General features: G+C 35.1%; 1 protein-coding gene across 2 annotated transcripts; it reads right to left on the reverse strand.

The window, feature by feature from the left end:
- Positions 1-1179: 1179 nt before the first annotated feature.
- On the reverse strand, positions 1180-24920 carry gipr (gastric inhibitory polypeptide receptor). 2 transcript variants are annotated; one of them, XM_077208224.1, is made up of 14 exons: positions 24683-24920; positions 15826-15993; positions 14920-15016; positions 14462-14569; positions 13989-14110; positions 10800-10906; positions 10262-10415; positions 7677-7836; positions 7359-7419; positions 7186-7255; positions 6285-6373; positions 5496-5634; positions 5305-5346; positions 1180-3147 (listed from the first exon to the last, which is right to left on the reverse strand). In XM_077208224.1, the coding sequence occupies exons 2-14, from the start codon at positions 15880-15882 to the stop codon at positions 2794-2796; spliced, it is 1560 nt and encodes a 519-aa protein (XP_077064339.1). In that variant the 5' UTR covers positions 15883-15993; positions 24683-24920; the 3' UTR covers positions 1180-2793. The 2 variants fall into 2 exon arrangements, with proteins under 2 accessions (XP_077064339.1, XP_077064340.1); XM_077208225.1 differs by lacking the exon at positions 24683-24920 and having other exon boundaries at positions 14970-15016; positions 15826-15896.
- Between the last annotated feature and the right edge of the window lie 1934 nt (positions 24921-26854).

The raw sequence follows: 26854 nt of genomic DNA on the forward strand, positions 1-26854 counted from the left end.
ACGAAAACGCTCATTATGGTTTAGCATTCTCTCCCGCATAGTATACATAACTTCCAACCATAGACTGTAAAAAGATACTTCCAACCCAACTTCAGTCGTGCACGCAGGGGCAGCCCTACTTATTTCACATATTTTCTAACCAGCACATCACTGCGGCAATCTTCATAAAGCTTCGAACCGGAAAAGGACAAAATAAGGTTTGGGTAGATATAAAATCAATTTATAGGGGGAAATATCACCACGACCATAGGCACGACAGGTGCTGTTTGAATGGGCATGATGATGCTTCTGTCCTCCACTGTATGGGCTGAGATGCGTGGCTCACTAGCTGCGTTTACATGAGCCCCTTTTGTTTGATTTAAGAATAATTCCAAATTGATGACTTGTGATTAATCACATTCATTATTCATCTATGAAATATGGGTTGTGTTTTAAGCATTTGAAATTATGAAACGCGAATGTAAACCGTGTATTGAGTCGCGCTTCAAACTCATTGATCAATATGCTTATGTAGGAGTCAGTGAAATGTGCGCTGGTTTCTCTCCACGTTCTGCGCTGGTGTGCGAGTCTCATCGACAAAAACGCAAGCTCTTATATATCAGCCCTATCCACCACGTTTACATTGTTGTTAATAATAGTGGATACTTTCATGCGCTTCCATGTCCACGTGTCTGCTATCAGACCCGTTGAAGTGCAGTTTCTGTTCATGTGTGCTATGTGTGTTAACCCTAAATAGCCTACCCTACATACAGTTAGGGTGATATTAATATACCTGACTTAAAATGTGATATTGTCCGCACGCACATCTCTTGCGTTTCGTTTGGTCACACACCACAAGGTGTCACTGTGGCCTCAAAGCTTCAGCACTGCCACTCTAAGCTCGATTGCTGATGTCTGAGGTAAATTCTCATTAGCATACGGACAAAGAAATGTATAAATAAATAAATTTATAAATAAATGTGGAAATATATAAATGTAGAAATAAATAAATGTGAAAATAAATACATGTAGACATAAAAACATATACATAAATGAATGTCGAAATATTAAAAGAACAAATGTATAAATAAAAAAATTAAAAAATGTGTGAAAAAATACAATTATACATAAATAAGGAAATAAAAGTATAAAAACTTTTATTTGTACTTTTTTACATTTCTTTGTATATTTATTTAAGTATTTTTGTTTTTTTTACATTTATTCGTATATTTATTTATGCATTTATTTATTTTTAATTAAGTCAGCTTTGGCATTCCATAAACAACGGCCTCCGCTTGATGCATGAAATTTAGAAATTACATAATAAATTGCCTAAACCACAGTGAAAGCTCAGGTACAACATACGTAGATATCACTATTATTATTGAACTCTTCCATTCATAGTAACAGAAAAAGAATGTGTCCAGTGAAGTGAAAGAGCTAGATAATATAAGAATAGATCTTAATAATTGTGAGTGGTTAAAAAAAAAGTGGGGATACACTGATTTAAGCCTTCATATGGTTTTGGAAACAATCTGTTTCCATGTTTGATAATGTTGTTACTGTTACCTAATAACTAAATGACCCTCTAATCATTTTAGACATAGGCCTACAGTTCACAGTTGGTTTCTGTCATGGCACTGAATGAAAAGGGATTAAGCCATCAAGTGGAATGCAGAGACATAAAAAAGGAATTAGATTTCCTGCTGTTTAAGAGAGTGCCAAGACCGCACCGTTCTGTTTGAGCGGGTTACACAAGAGCCATACAAAACCTCCATGTTAGACATTTAATACCTCCAGAGGCACTAATCATATCAGGGTGAGGATGTGCTTTAGACATAATGCTAGTGCTAATTTGCTCTTTATGGACATTTTACAAGTTTTATTAACTTTATTATTGGTCCTTATTCTGTATGTATATACAGTCTCCCGCAAAAGTATTTAACCTGCACATAAAACTGACTTCATTAGATAACAAACATCAAACCAGGACTGATATTTACGTGATCAAAAATACAGTAAAAACAGTAATATTGGGAAATATTGATAAAACAAAAAATATATTTTAGTATATTTTAAGATGCAATTTATTCCTGATGGCAAAGCAGAATTTTCAGCATTATTACTAGTCTTCAGTGTCACATGATCCTTCAAAAATCATTCAAATACTCTCATTTGTTGTTGCTATACTCAAAATGTCTTATTATGTTAAAAACAGTTGTGCCACTTAATATTTTTGTTGAAACTGTGATACGTTTTTTTTTAAGAATTCTTTGATAAGAGCGTTTAATTGAAATAGAAATCTTTTGTAACAATGTAAAATTATTTGCTAAAACGTTTGATCAATAAAGGCATCCTTGCTAAATAAAAGTGAATGAATTTCTTTCTTTAAATATATTTTTGTTTGAATGGTAGTGGATGTGTGGCTTAAGGGTCCAAATACTTTTTGGGGTGACTATATTGATGGTTATTTTGGTGATTTCGCAGGCTAGGCGATGTTTGTGTGCCTTACCATTTAACTCTAAACACAATTAATCCTCGTTAAATCAAAAATATGGCTTTGTAGGAATGAAGACAGTTTTTGAGTTGATCCACAATGTTGGGACAAAACTGAATTCATCTTGTGTCCAAATTGAGGTATAGTGGTAAATATCAAATGAAAAAAACAAAAACAGGTTTGTCTGGTGTAATGTGAGAAATGTGATGTAGGAATATCCTTTTAAAAGTTAAAAAACAATTAGATCTCTTTTTCCAAGACACTCTGTGATATCCAGCTTTGTTTGTCCAATCAATGGCCAGCAAAGTCCACATCATTCAACAGTAGCTCTCGGAAAACATGGTTGCGCCCTCTGTGGCACACTGGGGTAACGCTGGCACGTCCAACCCGTTCAGAACCTGTTTTCGGGCAGAGATGTAGCAGTATGCCTTGCCTTTCTTTGCTCCAGGATGGTAGTGTTGTTGAACGGTCGGGTGGGCGTCTGTGGGTGTTGGGTCCGAGCACAGTTGGCAGCCACTGTCCAGAGGGCACTCTGGAGAGCAGGCTGGGTCATGGTGGCACAGAGGACTGGCACCTCCCGGCAGTGTGTTGCTACCTGTATTACGCTGGTCATCCAAAATGCTTATTCCCAATCTCCATCGCTGCCATTTCTTTTTGATTTCTGACTGTACCTGAAATCAAAGACATGATAAGTAAAATAGCAGTTATGTGAATATATATGTATATATATATATATATATATATATATATATATATATATATATATATATATATATATATATACAGGTCCTTCTCAAAAAATTAGCATATTGTGATAAAGTTCATTATTTTCCATAATGTAATGATAAAAAGTAAACTTTCATATATTTTAGATTCATTGCACACCAACTGAAATATTTCAGGTGTTTTATTGTTTTAATACTGATGATTTTGGCATACAGCTCATGAAAACCCAAAATTCCTGTCTCAAAAAATTAGCATATTTCATCCGACCAATAAAAGAAGTGTTTTTAATACAAAAAAAAAAAGTCAACCTTCAAATAATTATGTTCAGTTATGCACACAATACTTGGTCGGGAATCCTTTTGCAGAAATGACTGCTTCAATGCGGCGTGGCATGGAGGCAATCAGCCTGTGGCACTGCTGAGGTGTTATGGAGGCCTAGGATGCTTCGATAGCGGCCTTAAGCTCATCCAGAGTGTTGGGTCTTGCGTCTCTCAACTTTCTCTTCACAATATCCCACAGATTCTCTATGGGGTTCAGGCCAGGAGAGTTGGCAGGCCAATTGAGCACAGTAATACCATGGTCAGTAAACCATTTACCAGTGGTTTGTGAGCAGGTGCCAGGTCGTGCTGAAAAATGAAATCTTCATCTCCTTAAAGCTTTTCAGCAGATGGAAGCATGAAGTGCTCCAAAATCTCCTGATACCTAGCTGCATTGACCCTGCCCTTGATAAAACACAGTGCACTAACACCAGCGGCTGACATGGCACCCCAGACCATCACTGACTGTGGGTACTTGACACTGGACTTCAGGCATTTTGGCATTTCCTTCTCCCCAGTCTTCCTCCAGACTCTGGCACCTTGATTTCCGAATGACATGCAAAACTGAGCAACAGTCCAGTGCTGCTTCTCTGTAGCCCAGGTCAGGCGCTTCTGCCGCTGTTTCTGGTTCAAAAGTGGCTTGACCCGGGGAATGCGGCACCTGTAGCCATTTCCTGCACACGCCTGTGCACGGTGGCTCTGGATGTTTCTACTCCAGACTCAGTCCACTGCTTCCGCAGGTCCCCAAGGTCTGGAATCGGTCCTTCTCCACAATCTTCCTCAGGGTCCAGTCACCTCTTCTCGTTGTGCAGCGTTTTTTGCCACACTTTTTCCTTCCCACAGACTTCCCACTGAGGTGCCTTGATACAGCACTCTGGGAACAGCCTATTTGTTCAGAAATTTCTTTCTGTGTCTTACCCTCTTGCTTGAGGGTGTCAATGATGGCCTTCTGGACAGCAGTCAGGTCGGCAGTCTTACCCATGATTGCAGTTTTGAGTAATGAAACAGGCTGGGAGTTTTTAAAAGCCTCAGGAATCTTTTGCAGGTGTTTATAATTAATTAGTTGATTCAGATGATTAGGTTAATAGCTTGTTTAGAGACCCTTTTCATGATATGCTAATTTTTTGAGACAGGAATTTTGGGTTTTCATGAGCTGTATGCCAAAATCATCAGTATTAAAACAATAAAAGACCTGAAATATTTCAGTTGGTGTGCAATGAATCTAAAATATATGAAAGTTTAATTTTTATCATTACATTATGGAAAATAATTAACTTTATCACAATATGCTAATTTTTTGAGAAGGACCTGTATATAGCCTAGGATAGCAGGGTTATTATTGTTAACAAATTTTTTTTTTAATTTAAAACATTAACTTAAATAAAAATGATATAAAAACCTAATTTATTTTATTTCAGCTATTTAAGCATTCATAATTTTCATTTTCCTAAGTACTAAAATACATTTTCTAAAATTAAAACGTTATAGACAGAACAATAAAAAACAATTAATAAAAATGACAAAAAAACGACAAAATCACTAAAATGTAAAAATTTAATTGAAAGCAGAATATATAAAAATAAATATTAATTACTATTAACAAAATATAATAGCATATCAATGATAATAAAATACCAATAAATATATATATATATATATATATATATATATATATATATATATATATATATATATATATATATAGTATTTATTTAATTTTATTTAAATACATTATAGAGTATAAATTAAAAATATTACAATATACAGTATAGAAAAAATATATACCTCTTTATTGACAAAGCAGTATAGTATGGCCACCAGAAAACCCTGTGAGGCAACATCAACAAATGTGTCAAAATGCATTAACTGTAAGGAAATGCACTAAAATAGTGCATGGAAAACAAAAAAGTAAGTACACTTGATGATCTAGGCCATGTTGTGACATGGTCTGTCTCACTTGATCCCCTTAGTTGTACCTGAAAGGAATTGAAGAAGAGTTCAAAGAACAGATTGACATTGCGAAGTACGCCCTCTGTCTGTTCCTCTGTCATCACAGCAAACACCACCTCATGAATCCCTAACAGGGGAATGAGGGTCAGCGTTGACTTGGCTAACCTGATGGACCAAGAATATTAGACGCAGATTATTCAAAACACAATACGGCCCATCCCACTTCAAAATGCCATCAACTTTTCTTTCTTTTTTGTGATCTCATTGTTTTAGATTTAAAAAAAATCAAAACCTTTTAGGTTTTATAAATATTTGAAGAGAGATTTCATAAGCAGATAAATTGTCAATAGTGAGGCACTGTGGATAAATCAAAAATCCAATTAGCCTCCATAATTATTACCAATACATATGTGCTTGTTATATTTCTATACACGTTTTATTCCACTATGGATAAGCAGGATTTTAGTTTAAAGGCTAGTTATATAGTATTCTCTGGTGGGAAAAGAACAGCTCCCTAAAATATACGTTGCCCTCAAGGCTGACATTTGAATAAGAGGATGAAACATCAAAAGCTTACTAAGGCACTTTATGTGACACAGTTCCAGTTTACATAACATGGATGAAATCAGAAATACAGGCTACAAGGAAAAACCAACAGATCAGGTTGTTTTAAATAGCAAATTTTATATTACAACAAGCAACAAAACAAAACAAAAGAAACAGACTAACAGACACTGATGAACAAATTAATTTGTTGAAAAACAAATAAACACTTCATTATTAAATTTATTTAAAATAACAAGACAAATTCTTACCTAAATTTATAATCTGTATATCTCATCTGATGTGCTTTTAATTTGGAGATGAGGATCTGAATAATCCTTATAAATATGAAAAAGTTCACCTGCAAAATATGATTATTTATATATAAATAATTACATGTGGAATGCTCGATGTAAAGGCACACAAAACTTCTCATTCTGGAGAATGCAGAAAACTGCATAAATTATCCCAACAGAGTGTGACGGATCCATTCAAACCAAGCCACAATCATTTCACAGTGCATAAAAACATTTCCTCAACACAATCTCAAGAGTGCTCTAGACTAGTGAGTCATCCATGTATAATGCAAGAGTGACTGGTTATTTAACTGGTTATTCATATGGTGCGTTCCAGGGTAGTGTTGTGCAAGCCATTCGTAAATTCGTTCTTAAGAGACTTCTGTAAATATTTAGTTAATACGTAGAGTAATGCTTTAACTAAGTTTAATGGTGCAACACAAAAATATTTGGGTAATAAGTGCACAAGTTGTACCAGTGACCATTTACGTCAAGTTGTATGCTACAAACTAACTGGTGCAACCGGCCCCAGATGACTCAGAACTTGGAATTCTCTCACCTCCAACTCAAAAATAACCACTGGAACATAGGTCAGAAATCCTACTAGTAAAGACGCAGCAGATCTTTCAGCCCTGACTATGATGAGAAACACCATTTGTTGTCATTTCCAAGATGGTAGAAACTAAAGCAATGTTCCATTGGTTGAAATTTTCAAGTTTTAAATAATCTGGAACACAGGTCGGAATTGGGAAATTTCCAGTAGAAATAAAAGATCTGTAAGCACATATACTGTAAGCCTATGTGAATGACTATTAATACAATCAGAGAACAAATTCAAATTTTAGACAAAATGAAATAAATACAGAGGAAAACTCACTAAAATTGCCAAAAGAATTGGCGTTCGGATGATCCACCAATAAGCCATATTTTCGTTGATCTCCCAGCACCTTGAGAAATGTGTAGGGACATTTGTAATGCTTAACCAACGTTACTCTTAATCTTTAACCAAATGAAAGAAAGCTGTTGCATCACGATTCTGGCACATCTTACCTAGTGTTCTCATACAAGTAACGAACAACTATCCAAGGCACCACAAAGAGCACAGGCGTTCCTGTCAGAAAAAAAGCAAGACACTGGCTCACATTTGTGCATCTACATTAGTATTTAATTTTTACTTTCTTTAAAAAAATAATAATAATTGTGGTGATTGTTCAAACTCATTCTATGTATGGAAATGTATGCATTTAAATCAAATGTAAAAAAAAATTATACTATATTTAATGGTTTTTAAAAATGTATTAAATGAAGTATTCCACTAATTTCATTACAATTGTTCTGCAAAAAGAGTAGAATGAGTTTGTTACACACCCCAGCCGATGAAGAGGTACACACAGAAGTAACTGTTCTCTGAGAAGACCATCAGCACCAGCAGGTTGTGAAGATATAGACCTTCTACCAGTAGCCAATAGTAGTTAGCCCCAACACAATACTGCATCAGGACCTGAGCCACACGGCAGCCTGACATCACCTGTGGGAGGTTAATGTGGGTTTACTGTATCAAACAATGTACTTGAATAGTTTTTTAGCAGGAGCGTTTCCTCAGAGGCAAATATTGGATGAAAATAAATCCACAGTACAAAGATAACACAATGCAAATACTGTATAACAAAATATGAAATTAAAATGTGTATAAATCACAAATTATTCTAAAATGACACTGCCCAACAGTCAAGTCAAGTCAAGTCACCTCAATTTATATAGCGCTTTTTACAATACAGATTGTTTCAAAGCAGCTTTACAGAGATAACAGGAAAATAATGTTGTAATAATTATGGAAAATATAAAATTAAATGTCCCCAACTAAGCAAGCCAAAAGCCAAAGGCGGAGAAAGGCGACAGTGGCAAGGAACCAAAACTCCATCAGGTGACAGAATGGAGAAAAAAACCTTGGGAGAAACCAGGTTTAGTCGGGGGCCAGTTCTCCTCTGACCAACGAACGAACCGTGTATGATTATGATTCAGGCAGTATCGGAAAATCGGAGTCTTCACGCGTGTATGGAGACGAGTTTGTTGAGGATCAGTGCCAATGGCTTTCGTGTCAATGAGGCCTTCACAGGGGAGAGTCTAGTTGACACAAGCTCTGCTGACACTTCAGGGACACAAGCGGTTAAAGTTACAGCGGGATGCAACGTCTTTATTGGTTCCCCTCAGCTCAATGACTTTTAACAGACCCCCCTAAAGTGTGTCATGGGTTTGGTGAGTTTAACTGAGAACGAATGTGTAAAAAGTCATGTGAGAGGAGACAATGCTTCCATTGTGCTTTGATTGGCCTATTACCTTTGTAAGCCTGTCTAAATCGGCCCAATGGAGGTTTTCCGATAGAACGGGTAAAGGTCTCTGCATTTTGCTGTCGTTCCGCGTGGCAAAGTAATTTGATTAAATGAAATACATTTTTTCATATGTATTATCTCGTTATTTCATCTGACTCCATAAATGAAAAGGTTTTAATGACATCTTGGCATCATTAAATGTGAGCGAATGTTTGACTATTCTTTTTAACTCTTTATTGAATATAATGTCAGAGTCAGTTAGAATAAAATCAAATGTTTACAATTTATTATGTCAGGTAAATGTATCATGCCAATTTCATTATCAGTTCAAAGATAATAGATATAAAACATCAAATGCTCTTGAATAGAGAGAAGATGCAAACTTTGACATTCATAAAATACATGATGCGAAGTGTTTGCAAGCACTCCGCATCATGGGCTAATTTGAGTTACAAATCGCCCGAGCCTCTTGTTGCAACTCATTATATACCCAGACCAAGACAGAAACTTATTTCACATGGAAACACTTGCTAATAATGGGAATATGCATTCAGAGGTTAAACCTTTTGGGATCAGGATGCCATTTGCCTGGAAGACACACCCTCCTGTTTACAAGATATTTCTAAACTCTTAAGAACTTTGTTAACTTTTGGTTTACTTCTTTAGACATTTGTGCCAGTCGGAAACATGTATAAAACTGTATGATAATAATTCACATTTAAACCATATAGATTTTTGGGCGAATTTCAGGTGATCTCATCATGAGAGAGAGGGAGTGAGGGGAAAGGGAAAGAGATGTATTCTGAGGTGAGACTGGTGTCTCGAATGGTGATGCTAACTTCACAAGAGAGAGTTCAAATGTTAATTTCCAGAAAGGTCCTTTGTCTTCTCGGGGAGTGGTCGTTCCTCAACCACATTGCCTTGCATTTTCTAATTTTTTAAGTCTTACACCAATCCTAGAAATCTAGACGAACCCTAGTGGCAGCAAAAATTATTTTGCAGCAAGTGTAGTCTAGCAACTCTCCGTTGACTTTCGAGCTGGAAAAACCAAAAACCGGTCAGGCCAATCAGATCGTGTATAGAGTCGCGGGCGGGCTTAACATGATGACGACAGAGTTACGACGGTTCACTGCTACTTGAAAACAAAGAATGGCCGCGACTCCGGAGGATTTAAAGTTAAACTTTTCTTTGAAACAAGAACAAAGAACGGCTTTGCTCTGACTCTGACTACGTCACCTTATTCGTTGCTCTGGTTGGTTGTAGCGCTGAAAGACAACCGTTTATCCCACCCCTCGGAATGAGGCATGCCAATGGAGAGTTCCCAGACCTAACATCTTGATGTAGGTCTGGTATGCCAGGCTATCTTACACCATGTTCATACTATAAAATCTGGATTCATAAATAGGTCTTAGAGTTAATGGGAAGACTAAATAAAAAGTAAGTATACAACCTTGAAGTAGAAAATGACTTGAAAACAATGCAAAACATTAAGTGTAACTGTCACATGAATTTACATTTGATTAAAAAATACTGAGGACTTTGCCTCCTCATTCCAGAACAGCAACTGTTTTGCAGCGTGTAATTACTGTAATGTAATTGAGTCAGTACTGTTTTTCTGCTTACCTCGTCACTCAGAACGATTGAAACATCTTTGTTGTCCCTGAACTCTGGAGCGTCTTTCATGAGAAGCGCGTCTCTCGTGAGGATGGACACAGCTCGCAGGATAAATGAGGCAAACAGGTTGGTGTGGATGTAATTACGTGTGCAACGCAGCTTCCTGCAATATTACACACAAACACATTATGGCTTTTCACACTTGAAATACTTAACCCTGGGTCAATCTAAACCCTAGGTGAACAAACCTTGCTTCACTTTTCAGACTGCTCAAAACTTAACTATTAATCCTAGGTACTCATAAACTGACGTTTCACACTGTAAATTCCTGTACCCTGGATTATCGTTCTTATTTGGAGTGTAAGTGTCATTGATTGGGCGAACAGCACGCGACATGGTTACATTATGGCTCTTGTTTTTTTGTCTTTTTATTCATCACATTGCAGGATGATGAATTAAGCCAACAGCTTTATATTGGGTTTTTTCTTTTTCTGCATGAAGTTTTTGATTTTTCTGCTCACTTTTCTGGAGGAAAGCGGTCATTCACCTGAATATGAGAAGTATGACGAGGGCTAAAGACAGGCTGGCCAGGGACAGAGAGTAACCAACTGTGTACATCACCCTGAAATAGGCCAAGATCATCATCTGATTCTCCTGCGAAGAGAGCGAGTGAAAGAATAGCACTATACAGACATGAGACAATTTAATTCATGTGACTACTCTGAAAGAAAAACCTCTCAAATCTCTTCTCAAAAGGCAAAGCTTCAGGTCAATTCAGACATTTTTCTAACTCTGCCATACTGAAAAATACTGAAAGCTTACTTAGGCAGAGTGTAATGACATCTTTATATACACGAATCACACTAGCGAGTAATAGCTAATAACTCTGGAAAATAACTCTGCGAGCAGGAGATAAAGTCTCCATCGTCAATAAGAAATGAGAGCAGAGCTCTGCAAATTACACTAGTGGGACTGCTTTCCAAGTGCTTTGGTTCATGAAATTACAGAACCACATAAAAATGCACACAGCGAGTTTCATATTTTACATAAATTCTCCATACACCACAAATCAAACTGGTTTCTTTCACTGAGACTTTTTCCAGTCGTTTTGAACAACAACATGTACTCGCTAGTGTGATGAAAATAAAGATGTCATTACTCTCTGCCGGAGGCGGCTTTCAATGGCTGTCAGCATGGCGGAATTTAAAAATTTACTCCCTTTCAATTTATGAATTGGAATTTTAATGAACTAGTACCCCAGGAGTTAAATTGGAATTTGAACTTGGATGACAAATTTTGGAATTTGCTGAATTGCAATTCGCATTCAACAAAGCCACAACATTAATTGAATTGGTCCAGGATAATTTAAATATAATTACATGTTTCATTTGATTATGCCTATTTTTTTTTGTGATCTGCCAATATTTTTCTTAAACCAAGTTCAACAAGATTTTAACTTGATCAAAATTATATATATAAAAAATAAAATAATAATAATAATACTATATATATATATATATATATATATATATATATATATATATATTTATATATATATATATATATATATATATATATATATATATATACATACATACACTGAATAAAATAAAGCATGTATTAAGGAAGCCATATACTTGTAATATATTTGAACATTTTAATTATCTCACCCATAGGGCATATCCATTCAAAAGTTTGGGGTCAGAATTGTTTTTGAAGGAAATTTGTTTTTAACAAAAACATGTATTCAGCAAGGATTTTTCTATTCATAAAAGAATCCTGAAAAAACACAACTGCTTTCAACATTGATAATGATAAGAAATGTTTCTTGAGCGACAAATCTGCATAATGATGATTTCTGAAGGGCCATGTGACACTGAAGACAGTAAAGACTGGAAAATTCAGCTTTGCCATCACAGGAATAAATGACATTTTAAAATATATTAGAATAGAAAACAGTTATTTTAAATTGTTTAAATTATATTTAACAATATTACTGTTTTTTATCAAATAAATGCAGCCTTGGTGAGCAGAAGAAAAAACATTTTCTTACGGAAACATTACATAGAGGGAAAATGCAATCTGCTAAAAGCTTCAAGCCCACTGACAAACCATACAGTTGTTGTCAGATAAATGACACCCCTGGTAAATATGATCAAAAATGGCTGTAAAAATAAACCTGCATTGTTTATCCTTTTGATCTTTCATTCAAAAAAAATTGCAAAAAAAATTCATTGAAGTAAAATAATTGAAAGTGGGGGGGGATATCACTTTATGAAATAAATGTTTTTCTCCAAAACACGTTGGCCACAATTATTGGCACCCCTAGAATTTTTTATGAGTAAAATATCTCTGAAGTATATTCCCATTAATACCTTAATACCTTAACCTTTTTTAAAGCACACCAGGGTGTCTAGGAACATGAAACTGTCTAGCTATGACTTCTTGTTTCACAGGAGTTTAAATATGAGGAAACACAAAGGCCAAATTTCCTTAATCATCCATCACAATGAGTAAAACCAAAGAATCTGGTTCTGATGTGCATCAAAAGATTGTTGAGCATCACAAAATAGAAATTGGCTATAAAAAATAGCTAAAGAATTGAAAATCCCCATTTTGACCATCAGGGCAATAATTAAGAAGTTCCAATCAACTAAAGATGTTACGAATCTGCCAGGGAAGAGGACGTGCGTCTATATTGTCTTAATGCACGGAAAGTTGGAGTGGCCACTCCAAGGATCACAGATGGAGAATTGCAGAGATTACTTGAGTCTCGGGGGTCAGAAAGCCTAAAAATAAATATCAAACAACCCCTACATCACCGCATGTTGTTCGGGAGGGTTTCAAGAAAAATCCTCCTCGCCTCTGCAAAAATAAACTCCAGCATATTCAGTTGTCAGAGTCAAACATGACTGGAACTTCAAAAGAGACTGGATTCTATGGTCAGATGAAACAAAAAAGGGCTTTTTAGCAGCAAACCCACCAGATGTGTTTGGTGCAAACAGGGATAAAAAGTACCCCATGCCTACGGTTAAATATACTGCTGGATCTTATATGACGTGGGCCTATTTTTTTGCTGGAGGTCCTGGACATCTTGTTCAAATACATGGTATTATGGATTCTAGCAAATACCAACAGATAAAAAATCTAAACCTGACAGCCTCTGCTAGAAATCTTATATGGGCCGTGGTTGGATCTTCCATCAGGACAACGGTCCAAAACAAACATCAAAATCAACACAAAAATAGGTAACTGGGCACAAAATGAAGCTTCTACACATCTGGTAGGTTTCCTCTTCCCAGTCCTCTAAACTGAACCCTATAGAAAATGAGTGGGCTGAACTGAAGAGAAGAAGCGCCAACATGAACTTGTGAATCTGAAGGATCTGGAGAGATTCTGTATGGAGGAATGGTCTCTGATCTCTTGTCAGTTGTTCTCCAAACTCACCGGCATTATAGGAGAAAACTCAGAGCTGTTATCTTGGCAAAAAGAGGTTGCAAAAAGTATTTAATAACAGGGAGCACATAATTATGGTCAGCGTGTTTTGGAGAAAAGCATTTACTTCAATGAAAGGTTAGATTTTTGCAAATTTTTGGAATGAAAGATCAAAAGAATAAACAACGCAGATTTATGTTTTTACTGCAATATTTGATCGTATTTACCAGGCGTGCCATTAATTATGACCATAACTGTATACATGTACATTCATTTTTAGGTAGTATATATGTGTCTTTACCTGTGCTATCTGCTGGGTGCCATCTGGTTTGCATTGTGAGTGGTCTCTCCATGTGCGGCTGTGGTTGACAGTGAGCCACTGGCCATCTGGACCACATTCCCGTGACACAAACCCATTACGCACTAAAGAGGACAGTAATGCATAACAGGTCTTCTTTTACTCCAAACATGTCTAGCATTGGAGAGTCTTCTATGAACCTTTTTATTAATTGAGTGCATGGAAATGACAACCAACAGCATAATTTATGGTAGTCACTCATTCTTATGTTAGTATGTTCTAAATCTGTCTTAAGGGTTTTACCTGGCAAAAGATAAAATGAGTTTAAGATAAATAATAAAAAGAACATTTTCATGTAAACAAATGGTAAGCTTTAAGATCCTCTTTTAAAAATGAATATGGTGAATTGCATGACATTTATGAAGAATATTTATTTATTTTTCTATGCCAACAGGCACTATTATTGGCAGTGGTACCTTGATCATACCAAGGCAGATACCATGGGCACGCCACTTTCACCGTTGTGTTGGGAACTCCATCTGTCCAACAAGCGTACATATCAAACATGCTTTTGCAAAACAAACCTAATGGAGAAAATAGAGTTAATGTGAATATAAAGGTGATCCAGAGAGGATTAATAACTTTATATAATCCTGCCAGAGCTTATTTCATAATTAAAATTGTATATCTAATTGTTGCATTCCATGTTAGAAGTATAACTAAAATTATCCTTATTGACACTTCGTATGCAAGCAAGATTTGTACGTCAAGAAAGATTCATGAGAAACATTTAGAGTGGTTTGTGTATGTCTGTGTGTTTACTTCTCTTTATATACATAGTAAATCTCAACAACTGTTTTCCAATGTTGATATAGAAACGCACACACACACACACACACACACACACACACACACGGGAAGAGCTAATGCCTACCCGGAGGTGTGGGCTGTGAGCTTATCTTCAAGATGCACTCGTTCTGATACCTGTTCCATTCCTGCACTGTGTCCTTCACCGTCTTCCCACTCACACTCTGAAATAACACATGACACCATGAGGTTACAACTTTCTTAAAACTAAATCAAAATTGGCCTTATTTACTGTCTTAATACATGTTTCTGGTCTTATTGTACAAAACGCTGCATGCAAGAAATTCTGACAGTTTTCCATGTTTTGTGCCTTGCAATTACAATGAACAGAAAAATGAAAAAAAAAAATGGTATCAAATGTACACAAAAGCACTATAAGGTCATTTGTCTACCAGATAGTATTCAATGAGAGAGCCCCAATGTCTGAAAATGACAGCAGCGCTGCGGGACGAGGAGCTGAGCGTCTATTTCATGCTGAGCTGGCTTTTTTTTTTGGTCTGGTTGCCGAGAGTTTAGAAATGTTCAACACTGGGTAAAACGCAGCGCTCATCACTGTCACTTTTTACCCAGCCATTCAATCACAAAGGAAGGGCAGGACAAACACCACACTGATCAACCGACCTCTCTTTCTACGTGGTTCAGTCATATCTTCATCCAAATCAAGGGACAGAGCAAGTACTTTACATTGTGTCAACATTTTTATATTCAGAAACAAACTATCTGCGAAATTAGTAACACTTCCGCGGATTTTCCATAGGGCTATCGAGCAGCTGGCTAAAAATACTTTGGTGGAACAAAGTCTAAAAGTAATATAAGTAGGCCTATAGACAGTATTGCAGGCCATATGAAAGCTTTATGGAAAACACACTCAAACCAAATTAATGTATTTTTAGGAACTATTCCTTCAAAATGAACATACAGAAATGCAACAAGCTATTAGTTTTTGCTGCAAAATGTAAATGTTGATCAATACCTCAGCTCTGCTCAAGACAGACAGAGTGAGGAGGAAGATGGTGGAGGTGCTCTTCATCACTGAGACAGGTACCAGGGGCCACACATCTCAGAGCTGGGCCCTCGTCCAACCAGAACCAGAGCAGGCCATTCTCTCAGACCTGTACGCCACCAGCTGCGCCCTTCAGGACTGTAACATAGCAGAGAATACTAAGGGCAATCTGACAGCTTGAAAATAATTCATAACCAGATGGCTTCAAGCTCTTAAACTTCTAGTCTCTGTCTGTATATACTTTATGTGATCTTATTAAATCATTTGAAAAAAAACTGCATAACACATGAAAGTACTCCATGTGGCCAAAACCTGCTTTATCTTCAACCTGAATACTGCTTGATTCTTTTCTTCCCCTCACATCTACATATACTGTATGTACTTGTCTTACCTGTAAGTACAGTCTTTATATAGTCATACAAATGTACAGTCATTATACAGAAACAGAAATCTGCCTATTAAAATTAATTAAATACATGAATACTTTAATAACACTGTTAAATGTAATTTTGTACAAATCTCAATGTAAATACGAACATAAATGTATTTTTTATATATTGTAGTTATTTAAATTTAGTATAGAACTTGAAAATAGTATAGAATTTAATATGAATAATTATCCATTTATTAGATCATCCCAACTAAAATATGTCTGCGGAAACAGAAGATTTAAATACAGAAAGAACATTTAATTGAAATTTGCCAAAGTACAGTGCATTTGAACAGGAATTATGGACGTCCAAACTATAAAAAATGCATAAAAGATTAAAATAACCATTTACGTTTAGTCAGAATTGGTTGACTGAATAAGCTGCCCTTCAGCAGTCAATATAATCCAGACGCTCTTGCTAAATCTCAATTTAAATCGAAAATGGTTCAACAAGGAGGAAGGTCATTTGATCTCCAAAAGAACACTTGACTGAAGTCTCTTCAAGCGTGCCCGAAAGGAAGGAAACAGTATGCTTAACCGAGATGATGTGTAAATAAATGAGTGTCCTGCTAAATCATGTATGATCAGGTAGGTGTTGAATAATTGAGTTGGTTTTGTGCTAAACACGCTGGAAACTGCTGAGGATATAAACACAACACACGGAGGACTTAGAGAAGGAAATTCCGGAAGAGGACATTCATGTAATCACTCTAATCACATTGCTAGGGGAATAGAAACAGTTTACTCCATCTCTTTCCCTTGAACCTCACCTGTAATTTTAATAATTCAACAAAAAGGGGACAACTTTGACCTTGAGTGCGGTCTGTAAAGTCTTAATGCTTGAGTTGATAATTATGATTATATAATGAGTTTAGTGCATTATATAAACATGGAAAATGGTAATTTTCCTTTAAAAAGTTTTCCTAAATAGTGGTACACTGAAGCAGTAGTTTTCAATAAGTTTTGTTATTAAAAAATCAAATCAAATATTGAATTTTATGAAATAAACTGAATAGAACAAATGTTACAGAATAGAACAGAGAATCATTTATTGCAAATATTTTGACACAATCCATCCATATTTAACCATGTTTGTAACCATTACTCTAACCATTTGTGTCAAAATACAGCAATATCAACAACAAAACATGCAGGAAGTCTTTTTTCCGCCCTTTTAAATGTTGTTGCCTATTTCAGTAAATAGTTGGATTTTATTTTAACTGCATTTAGCATTGTTTTCCCCTGTTGTCTATGAACTAGGACTAGATGTTTGAGTCAACACCTCATTACAGTATCTTCAGCAGATTTCATCGGCCTTTATTTGTGTAATGATTGTGTTGTCATGTTACTATGATAGTTCTGGGCATATTTTTAAACATTTTTAAAGTAAATTCTAAGTCGGATGTGCTCCATGACTCTTAGAAAGTAAGCAATAATTTACTCCTGACGGCCAGAAACCAATTCTGCAATGTTTAAATTGCCTCACCCTAAAGGTTCTTTTGATTAATTCATAAAGTATACTTAACCCAGGATATTCACTTGTGCCCAAGCCAAAAATATAATCACACAAAACACTGGACACAGTCGAACAACTGTAAATCACATCAGTTTGCCGCCCCTTATGGCACATCAACCGACATTTCACAAGCAACCATTTAAGGATAAGAAAAAATATCTTTAGATATTACATCTCTAAAAGGCAAGTGGAGAAAACACTCGCCTGCCAGTTAAGCTTGGCAAGTGTGTTTTATACCAGACATGTCAGTTTCCATAAGACAATCAACAGTTTTTACAGAGCAAAACAGTTGAGAGGCAGATCATCACTGGGCTGCAGGAAATCAGTTAGGATCTTGTACATCCTGCTGATTATGATGTACACTAGGATTACTATTCATCTTACATCACAATATGAAATAACAGCATGAAAACAGTCATTTAGCAGGTAAAAAGTCATTTAGTTAATTTAATTAATTTACTTTTAATACACTTGAGCCCTATTTGGACGGGACTAGTCCAAATCTGTTTCACAGACGTACTTTGTGATTTAAATCCCAAATTAGCGCAAATTACCTACTGTTTTTCGGCAAACTCAACAGATAAATCTAATCCCGTCCGAATCCCGGAAACTGCTCATTTTAATATCTGTCAGGTAAGAGATACTTGTCTAGATTTCGCTGCACATTTATGAAAGTTTATTATAAACAGCCACTGCTATATATTTGTGAAGTTTACCATAGGGTTTTTATAATAAATTGAAATTATATCAACAATTAATAACCTATATATGTGATGCAAGCAAGCACACCTTCTGTAATGCCCACATCTAGAAAACACATACTTCCTCTTCTGTAATAAATACGCAGACGTTAGTCGAGTCTGAATCGGTACATGAAATCACAGACGTCCATAAGAATTGTAATGTATTGGAGAGTTATTTTGAATTCAAGTTGAAAGATTGTGAGGAATGTGCTTAAATATATTATTTATTGCTAAAATATAGAAATTTAAAAGGTATATAAAATAAAAAATAATAAAAAATCTCCCAAACAAAATATAAAAATGAAATGATATAAGCTTTCTGGACACACAAAAAAATTATACTTCGGGTCATTTTGACCAGCGAGGGAAGGATTTGTTACAGAACGGGAGGAGAGGATGAGGGTTAAAGTCTGCTCACCAAGGTTGCATTTATTTGATAAAAAAATATGGTAAAAACAGTATTATTGTGAAGTAATTTATAAATTATTTTATGTTATTTATTCCTATGATGGGAAAGTTGAATTTTCTAACAATTACATTTATTTTGTAACAATTTAAAATCGTTACTGTCACTTTTGATCAATTCAACCGTGCTGAATTAAATGATTAAATTTTTTTTTTTTTATCTTACTGACCCTAAACTTTTGAAAAGTTGTGCAGAAACATTAGTTTTGAACATTTCTGTTACTTGTATGTTATTGTCAAAAATTCCACCATAGAGTCCATACTGTAAAAAATGATTGTAATTTTAACTGTAAAAGACTGTAAAAACCTGTTAATTGGTTAACGGTAAGTTCCAGTACAGAGGAAACGGTAATAGATCTAACCTTACATTTTGAGCAATTGTACAGTAAAATATAACTGTGCTATAACTGTGCACCTTCTATATTTCAGTATTTACCTCCGCTTGTGGAAAATCTGCTTAACTTTGATTCATCATGTGTTTTTTTTCTCTTTACCACCTGTGTTATGTCAATATAGCCTATGTAAAAAGTACAAAACAGATTTTAGTAGCAGTGTGACCAATTGCTAATAGGAAAGGGCTGTTGGATTTACCGGTTTAAAATAGATTTTTCTTTTTTTCTTTTTTTTTTACAGTGTGCACCGTAAAGTAACGTGTGACATCAACTACTTCATATCTAGGAGTAAGATGAGCTTCAATGAGGACCAGACTTTGTCTGTCTAAGCAAAACTATGATTCATGTAACCATTATTTTGTAGAGAAACTTTAATGATTGTTTGATGAGATACATGAGACATTTCAATGCAATTTCAGGAAAGCAACAGTACATCTTGTTTTTACACATCACTTAAAATTCAACCCAAATAGAATCTGGGATCAGTCCTGCACTTTGCTTAATGCTTGAGAGAAACAGAAATTGAAAAGATTTTTTCAGAGTAATATGATGTTTTAGGCAGTCCTGCACTTAGAGACCTTCACACACTAAAGTCACTAATAACAAGTGCACCACCAACTAAACTTTAAAAGCAGCAGCAACATTAATGAGCCAGATTCGCTACGGCTATTTACTTGTTTACACAACTCAACGTCCGCCTGCAATCTGACCTTGAATGCACCAGACATATTACCCAGGTAAGTGGACTACCTACAGTCTACTGTGGCATCTAACCAAGGCCGTAACCATGTTGATAGAAGTTCTACGTCTGATTGTAATTGTGAAGTAATCAATTGATACTATTTACAAATAATCCTATATTTTAAAATATACACACATTCACTCTTATATGTATGTCTAATTGCCACATTCAGTTATGAATTAGCCTACATCTTGCATATTTTGATATACAAAACAGCGAAATTTTATATCAAAAAGTAGTTTGCATCACTATATCTTACTGTAGGTGGTTTAACATTTCTGTGAACAGTAAGGCCCGCCTTCTTTGATTTGATTTGCCATCTCAGTTATTTTGGCGAGCGCTGTTAGACCACTGAGGCAGTGTAGCTTAAAAATGTAACTTTTAAAAAAATTTTAGTCATATGTTAGGTATGCTGTCTACAAGTTAAATAGCTATAGCACATTTTTTAGTCCACATTAATTTTTTTTTCTAATAGCCAGCCATCACCAGCATTTTTGATAATTTTCACAAAACTTGCATGGCCCCCAAAATATATGTTGTATGAATATCTGAACATGATATATCAAAAGAAACAACAGAGTCTCTGCTTTTAAACAACAACAATAACGACAAAAAACATTTTATTCTAGCATTTTTTATCAACATCGTTTGATAAAATCGTTTTCGTCAAAGAAAAAAACAGATCAGATTCAGAACGATGATGAAAACCTATAGATAGACAGATTTCACATTCCAAACATAGTAGATCACTTCCATCAACACCCCCAAAGCTTCCACATATGCCTCTTCCATGGTCGACATTTCTTTCAGTGTGACATTAAGCATTTTTGAGAATTATGCATTTTTGATCGCTTGTTTCCGCATCTTCATCTGTGTTTTGTAATGGAGATTCCAGAAGATGCATATCGCCTACTACGGTATAACAGTGAAAAAATGTATTGGCGGAAAATTCTGTCAATGGCGGGGAAAAAATTTCATGCACATAGATTTGAAGTAAATTCCTATTTACACTACCAGTTGACATCACAAAAATTCAGATACTCAGAATTTAGAACATATCTGTTTTCTTTCTAAATCGATATTTTCAAACAATATTTTAAAAGACAGTATGTAAAACGTAAAAAATAGTAAAAAACATATTTAATAGGCTACCGAATCAAAAGAATAAACTACAAGGCAATCCAAATATACTTAATTATACATTTAAGTATATCTGGATAAAAAGATTGAGAAGTATATTCCAAATATACTTAGACATTCTTGTCAGTATAAATCAAGTATACTTAAGTGTAATTGTAAGTATGTTTCTGAGAAGTACATAAAAAGTAGATTGAAAAAAGTATACTTGCTATTTTTTTATTTAAAAGAAGTATACTAACAGCAAACTTGAATAAACCTTATTTTTTGTAAGGGTTGCCCTATCAACGGTGTGCAGCACAAATACATAATACTGTGAACTTTACAGTTGTTTGCAAAGGGTGGTACCATGGCTCACCCAACACAAAAATGATCGCCATTGCTTTAGACCCCTGGCTAGTTTGATTTAGATGATGCTTTCTTAGTTCAACAAGCCAGACATATAATTCATATAAATCATCAAAGGTCTGTACTGAGTTTGATCGGTGACTGTTGTTCTCCACTCTGAGGAAAGCAGAATGGGCATATTTGGAGATCTATGAAAGCACTGAAACACAGGACCTCCCTGAACTGAAGTTAATAGCATACACTCTCTGCTCAAAGCTTGTATAACATTCCTATACTACATCTTTCAATGAAGATCAAAAATGGTTTTCCCAAAACCAGTCCCAAAGTTAGAAGGGTCAAAAAGGATAAAAGCAGGGATTCCATTAGCTGTATCAATTTATTTATTTCTACAGGACTGTAATGTATCCTCAGTGCCGTCCTTTCTTTAGATTGATTCAGAATGACTCAAATCAAAGTTTTTTTTTGTTTTAAAAACTGGAATTGGCAATAAGACCACAAAGAGTTTAGAATATCAAACTTAAAAAGGCCAACATGCAGAACTTTAGAATTCTTTAAGATAAGACTGTGTATGAGGTTATTTTATGCAGGTTTTATTTTAACTGAAGATTCCTCAACTTATAATACAAAAAAAGTTATGTGAAATTATAAGGCAATACACATAATAATAGTATAGTGACTTGACCTATATTTGCTATAAAACAATACATAGTACGTACCAATCGAATCTCATAAGAAAACTTAAATAATTTACGTTTCATTTGAATTTGAACAAATTGATTCGATTGATCATTTATTTATTTTTTAAAGCATGAAGGCCCACCTATAAACCGAACGCTCAGTGGGACGTAAGCAGATCCTACAAAAACATATAAATGTTCATACAATTTCGCCAATCAAACTATTTTACAAAAATGTAAGATAATGTTAACGAACTACACCTGTGAGACACACCGGCCTCGCATCTCTCACGGAGGAGCGGAAACATAAAGGAGGAGAGACGACTGTGAAGAGTGAGAGAGGACAGGCCTGTGTTTGTTTTTTGTTTTGTGCGGCCAGCAGTCGTCCGCGAGGGGCTGGTTTTTGTATTTGTTTTATTTTATTATTAAAAATTATTTTTATTATTATTAAGAACAATGCAATATTATCCCATGATGAACTGCATTGCATTGCACATCCACTCACAACATACTGTATGTTGCTCAAGGGCAAACAAAACATCATCTGAGAATGTACAGTCTCATAACAACTTTTATTAGTTTCTATTTTAGGTAAATGCAAATGCAAGATCTTCCTGAGACCCACAGCTGTATACGAACATTATTGTATGTTCAGGATCAGCCTGGCATGTCCAAATACAAAGCAAGACTATCAGAATAGCACCACTGTACGATCCAGGAATAAACACTGATGCTGGTATCCAGTGAGAGAAACGTGAACATAAACATTTAAAGACATTTATAAGCATAAATCCCTTTGCTAGAAGCAAGGGGATTTGAAAACAGGGTGAATAATCGAAAAGAACAAGAGACAGGTCTTTCCACGAACTGTCACGACAAACAGACAATTCTGTAAACCAAATCATGGTTACAAATTGATCAATCTGAAATCAAGCAAGTAAAGCTGGCAGACAAAAGTTCTGTGTGATCTAAAAAAACAATCATGATAATCTGAGGAACTGAACTCTTGACTGAGTGAGCTGTGAGCATATTAACTGCTTTCACTTTAGAGTGGAAAACTTTCACATGAACACACTCATAGTCCTATTAATTATAACGATTATGACGAAGTGTTGACAAACATTAGCACTGTGTATTTTTCTGCTCGGTGCCAAGCTATCCCCCTTTTAACTCATATAAATGGGTACATATTTGCACACAAGAATTGGTAACCGTAACCATAAAGTACGTCACAATTCATTTTCATTCATTCACTTTTTCAATTTCATATCCCTTGTAATAATTCACACATTTTTTTAATTAACCCATTAGACATTTTAGATAAAACTACATTGTTCTTCTAAGTCAACATTTGCCACATACAACCATAAGTTTTACTAAATGATTTCAGATGTTATACATTTTTAAGTTGCTCTGGTTATTTGTAGTGTTTTTTTGTTTGTATTTTTTTTAATAGCACATTTTATTGCAATAAAGTCTGTCTTCTTCATCGTTTTATGTTCATCCAAAACCATTGTGCTGTGGGTAAATATTACCACTGTGAAAATTTGAGGAAGTGTTTATATTTAGGCTAGCCTACCACAGACATTCATTTGAGGTGCCATCGTTTCCATGCAGCTGAAATATTTGGCTTATATTAAAATAGCATACATTTTATATATAAAGCCTTATGGACAATAAATAGAGCCGGTCAGAGAGAGAGAACGAGAAGAGTCGAGTTGCCCGCTGTTGAGACATGTTCGTTCGACATTTCTCAAGACAATCCCACGTTATTTAGTTTCACTTGCACGCCATTAATTGATTTTAAGCTCAAAAAGACTTTAATGGGCAGAACGCCAAACAAAACAGATGCTGAAATTGATTAATATGATAGACTATCTCAAATTAAATATCATATTATAATCACACCTATTACATATGACCATTTGGTTAAAACTCCCTCAACCGCGTCTAATGGCACCTTGTTGCTATGAACATATTTAGGCATATATAGGCTATAAAATGTCAATTAGGCTACATAAGAGAACGGTTACACTCATTCAATAGGCTACGACAAGCAATGCTAGTTTCTTCTCTGATTAATAATAATTCATTATATGCTAAATACCACAACACAGAAAGAATTAGCCCGATAGTAACTAGTCAAGTCAAGCATATTGACAACCTAAATTAATTTCCAAATGAAAAGCGCACCATGGTCAGGAACCATGCACAACATCATATCAATTTATGCATTTTCCATATCCAGAGAAAATATTTGATCACTCAGGTTAAAAAAAAGAGAATCGTTTTAATTAGCTATAGATCGTTTCCATTCAAGTAGGCTATAAGACACACATAACACAATTTCACTAGTATTAAATATTCAACGTCCTACCGTTCAGAAAAACATGTTTTTGGATAGGCTAATAATGTTGTTTGAATTCCTTTGGACGTGTTGAAATGGTGCTGTTAGCCAATCCAATTTCCTTAGTAAATGAGAAACGTTGTGTCGCTCGGCTTCTGGGCGAAATTAATCATTCCAGTCAAAAGTCAGAAGAAATGAAACTGCGCTTCCACAAGTTGATGACAGCGCGCACACAACACAACGCGTGGACGCGCGTCACCTACAAAACATAGTGAGACTGAAGGATGTTCTTTTACTTTAAAGGGGCAGGAGCTAAATAAAGTCATAATTCTTGAGAATTAACCAAATCGATCGCTTTTGCGAAATTAAACCTACTTAAATCGTGTGAAGCTTACTGAAATGACATGCCCAAAGAACACATACAGGCTAAAATTGCACTGTGGCGTTGAAATGTTTGTATTGTAAGAAAACTTTCCTCACAATGCCTCTGCCTTCTGCTTGTTAATCATGTCAAAATAGATCATCATCTATCATCAGCTATCAATAGCAGCATTCTTGTTCTGCCTTTTGCAAAACAAGAAGCAATATTATTCAGACTATTCAACAGCATTCCAGGTATTAATAGGCCTAGCAATTATTTTGTGTGAACAAATTCACACCATGGACATGAGACAAACTCTTATTTTCTGACATATATAAACCAAAAATTAACATGTTTATTTTTTATTTAACATGTTATATATATATATGACATACAACTGTTATCCTACTGCATTGAAATAAAATGGTACATTAACAATACAGTGAGTATAAAAGTAAATTTACTTGATTTAGTCTTTCATGAATTGATCACAAGTCTTGTGATAGAGTAGCCTAATCAACTTTCTCTGTGGAGGCATACAAATTGAGCAAGACTTAAATGGAGTTCAGGCCTAAAATGCATAAAATAAACAAAAGTTAGCCCAGTGTTAATAATTTGCCTTTGTATTCATGTAAATCACAAATGACTTTTCCACCAGGCTAAATGTTTTTGTTATGTTTACATTAGCAACTGAAAATCTGCACTTTCAGTTTAATCCACAGCACAATTACTGGTGAATTTGGGATGGATGTGTCATCTTAATTATACTTTCTAATTTTAAACAGTATCAGTTGAGTCAAGGTTTGGCATTCTAACCTGTGACCCTGCCTTAAACACAAGGGATTTTGTCTGTTTTTCACACCCAAAGTAATGGCACCAGTAAAGACGATAGATTAAAACACATTACTAAGCAGAGTGATATGAACCAAACCCAATATGACTCAAATGAATATTGCCAAAATGGAATGTACATCTGTATCAATAGTTCACTATAAAATTCATGATAGCTATACCTTTTAATATAAACTAAATCTACTCTCTCTGATGACACTTGATGCCGTCACAGAGTGTTTAATCACAGTTTCATGCAAAAAGGTGAAGCTCCGGAACTTAATTCAGTGATATTTTTCATTCATCATGAGTATTTTACGACCATTCAAATCTACAGGTGTGAAATAATTTGCATGTCCCTATGGGAAATTCAACATCATAAACACAAAAAATGTTTCTTCCTGACAGAGAGTGAGTGCACACTTCCAAAATTGTAATCTAAAAAGTGTTGTGTTACATAATATTATAGCTAAATAAAAATGGGCAAAATTAACCTATGCACTAGAATCTATTCAATAGGGTGAATGTAGCCTTCCATTACAGTATTTCCTAATGTCTATTGCAACTAAAGACACAACAGCAACATAAAAGACATTATAGTCATAAGTACAGTTTAGAAGATAATTTACAAACTTATAAGCAGAAACTAAAGTCATTTCAAAATCAGGCCCCTCTCCTGTTTTTGAAAACTTAATTTTAAATCCTAAAACTATTCAAATATAATTAATATGCTCGGATATCTTTGTTTCACCCATTCCACAGAATAATGTTTGATGGAGACACTGTCCACCACATAACATTACAGTTAATCAACTTATCTGAGGTAAAGGTACCTCAGTTTTTAGAACCACATTTTGACTTTGATCAACTAGGATGATAGACAAATCATTTCAAGACACTTTTCAAGACCATTATCAGTAGGTTTCATCCAGGCCAATATTCCTTGTTCTGCTTCAGTGAACACTCAATATGAAGAGAAATAGATTTCATTTAATTTTCTGGTTTGACAG

The sequence above is a fragment of the Siphateles boraxobius genome, unplaced genomic scaffold (genome assembly GCF_051911475.1).
Source record: "Siphateles boraxobius isolate OS27281-9 unplaced genomic scaffold, OSU_SipBor_1 6, whole genome shotgun sequence".
Lineage (NCBI taxonomy): Eukaryota > Metazoa > Chordata > Actinopteri > Cypriniformes > Leuciscidae > Siphateles > Siphateles boraxobius.

Excerpts from the sequence above, each read along its gene's own strand:
- gipr (XM_077208224.1), bottom strand. The coding sequence starts at position 15,882 with ATGAAGAGCACCTCCACCATCTTCCTCCTCACTCTGTCTGTCTTGAGC. Across the intron at positions 14,570-14,919 it reads CTCACAGCCCACACCTCCGG|GTTTGTTTTGCAAAAGCATG; the intron begins GTAGGCATTAGC and ends TTTCTCCATTAG. Across the intron at positions 5,347-5,495 it reads TCTTCTTCAATTCCTTTCAG|GGTTTTCTGGTGGCCATACT; the intron begins GTACAACTAAGG and ends GTTGCCTCACAG.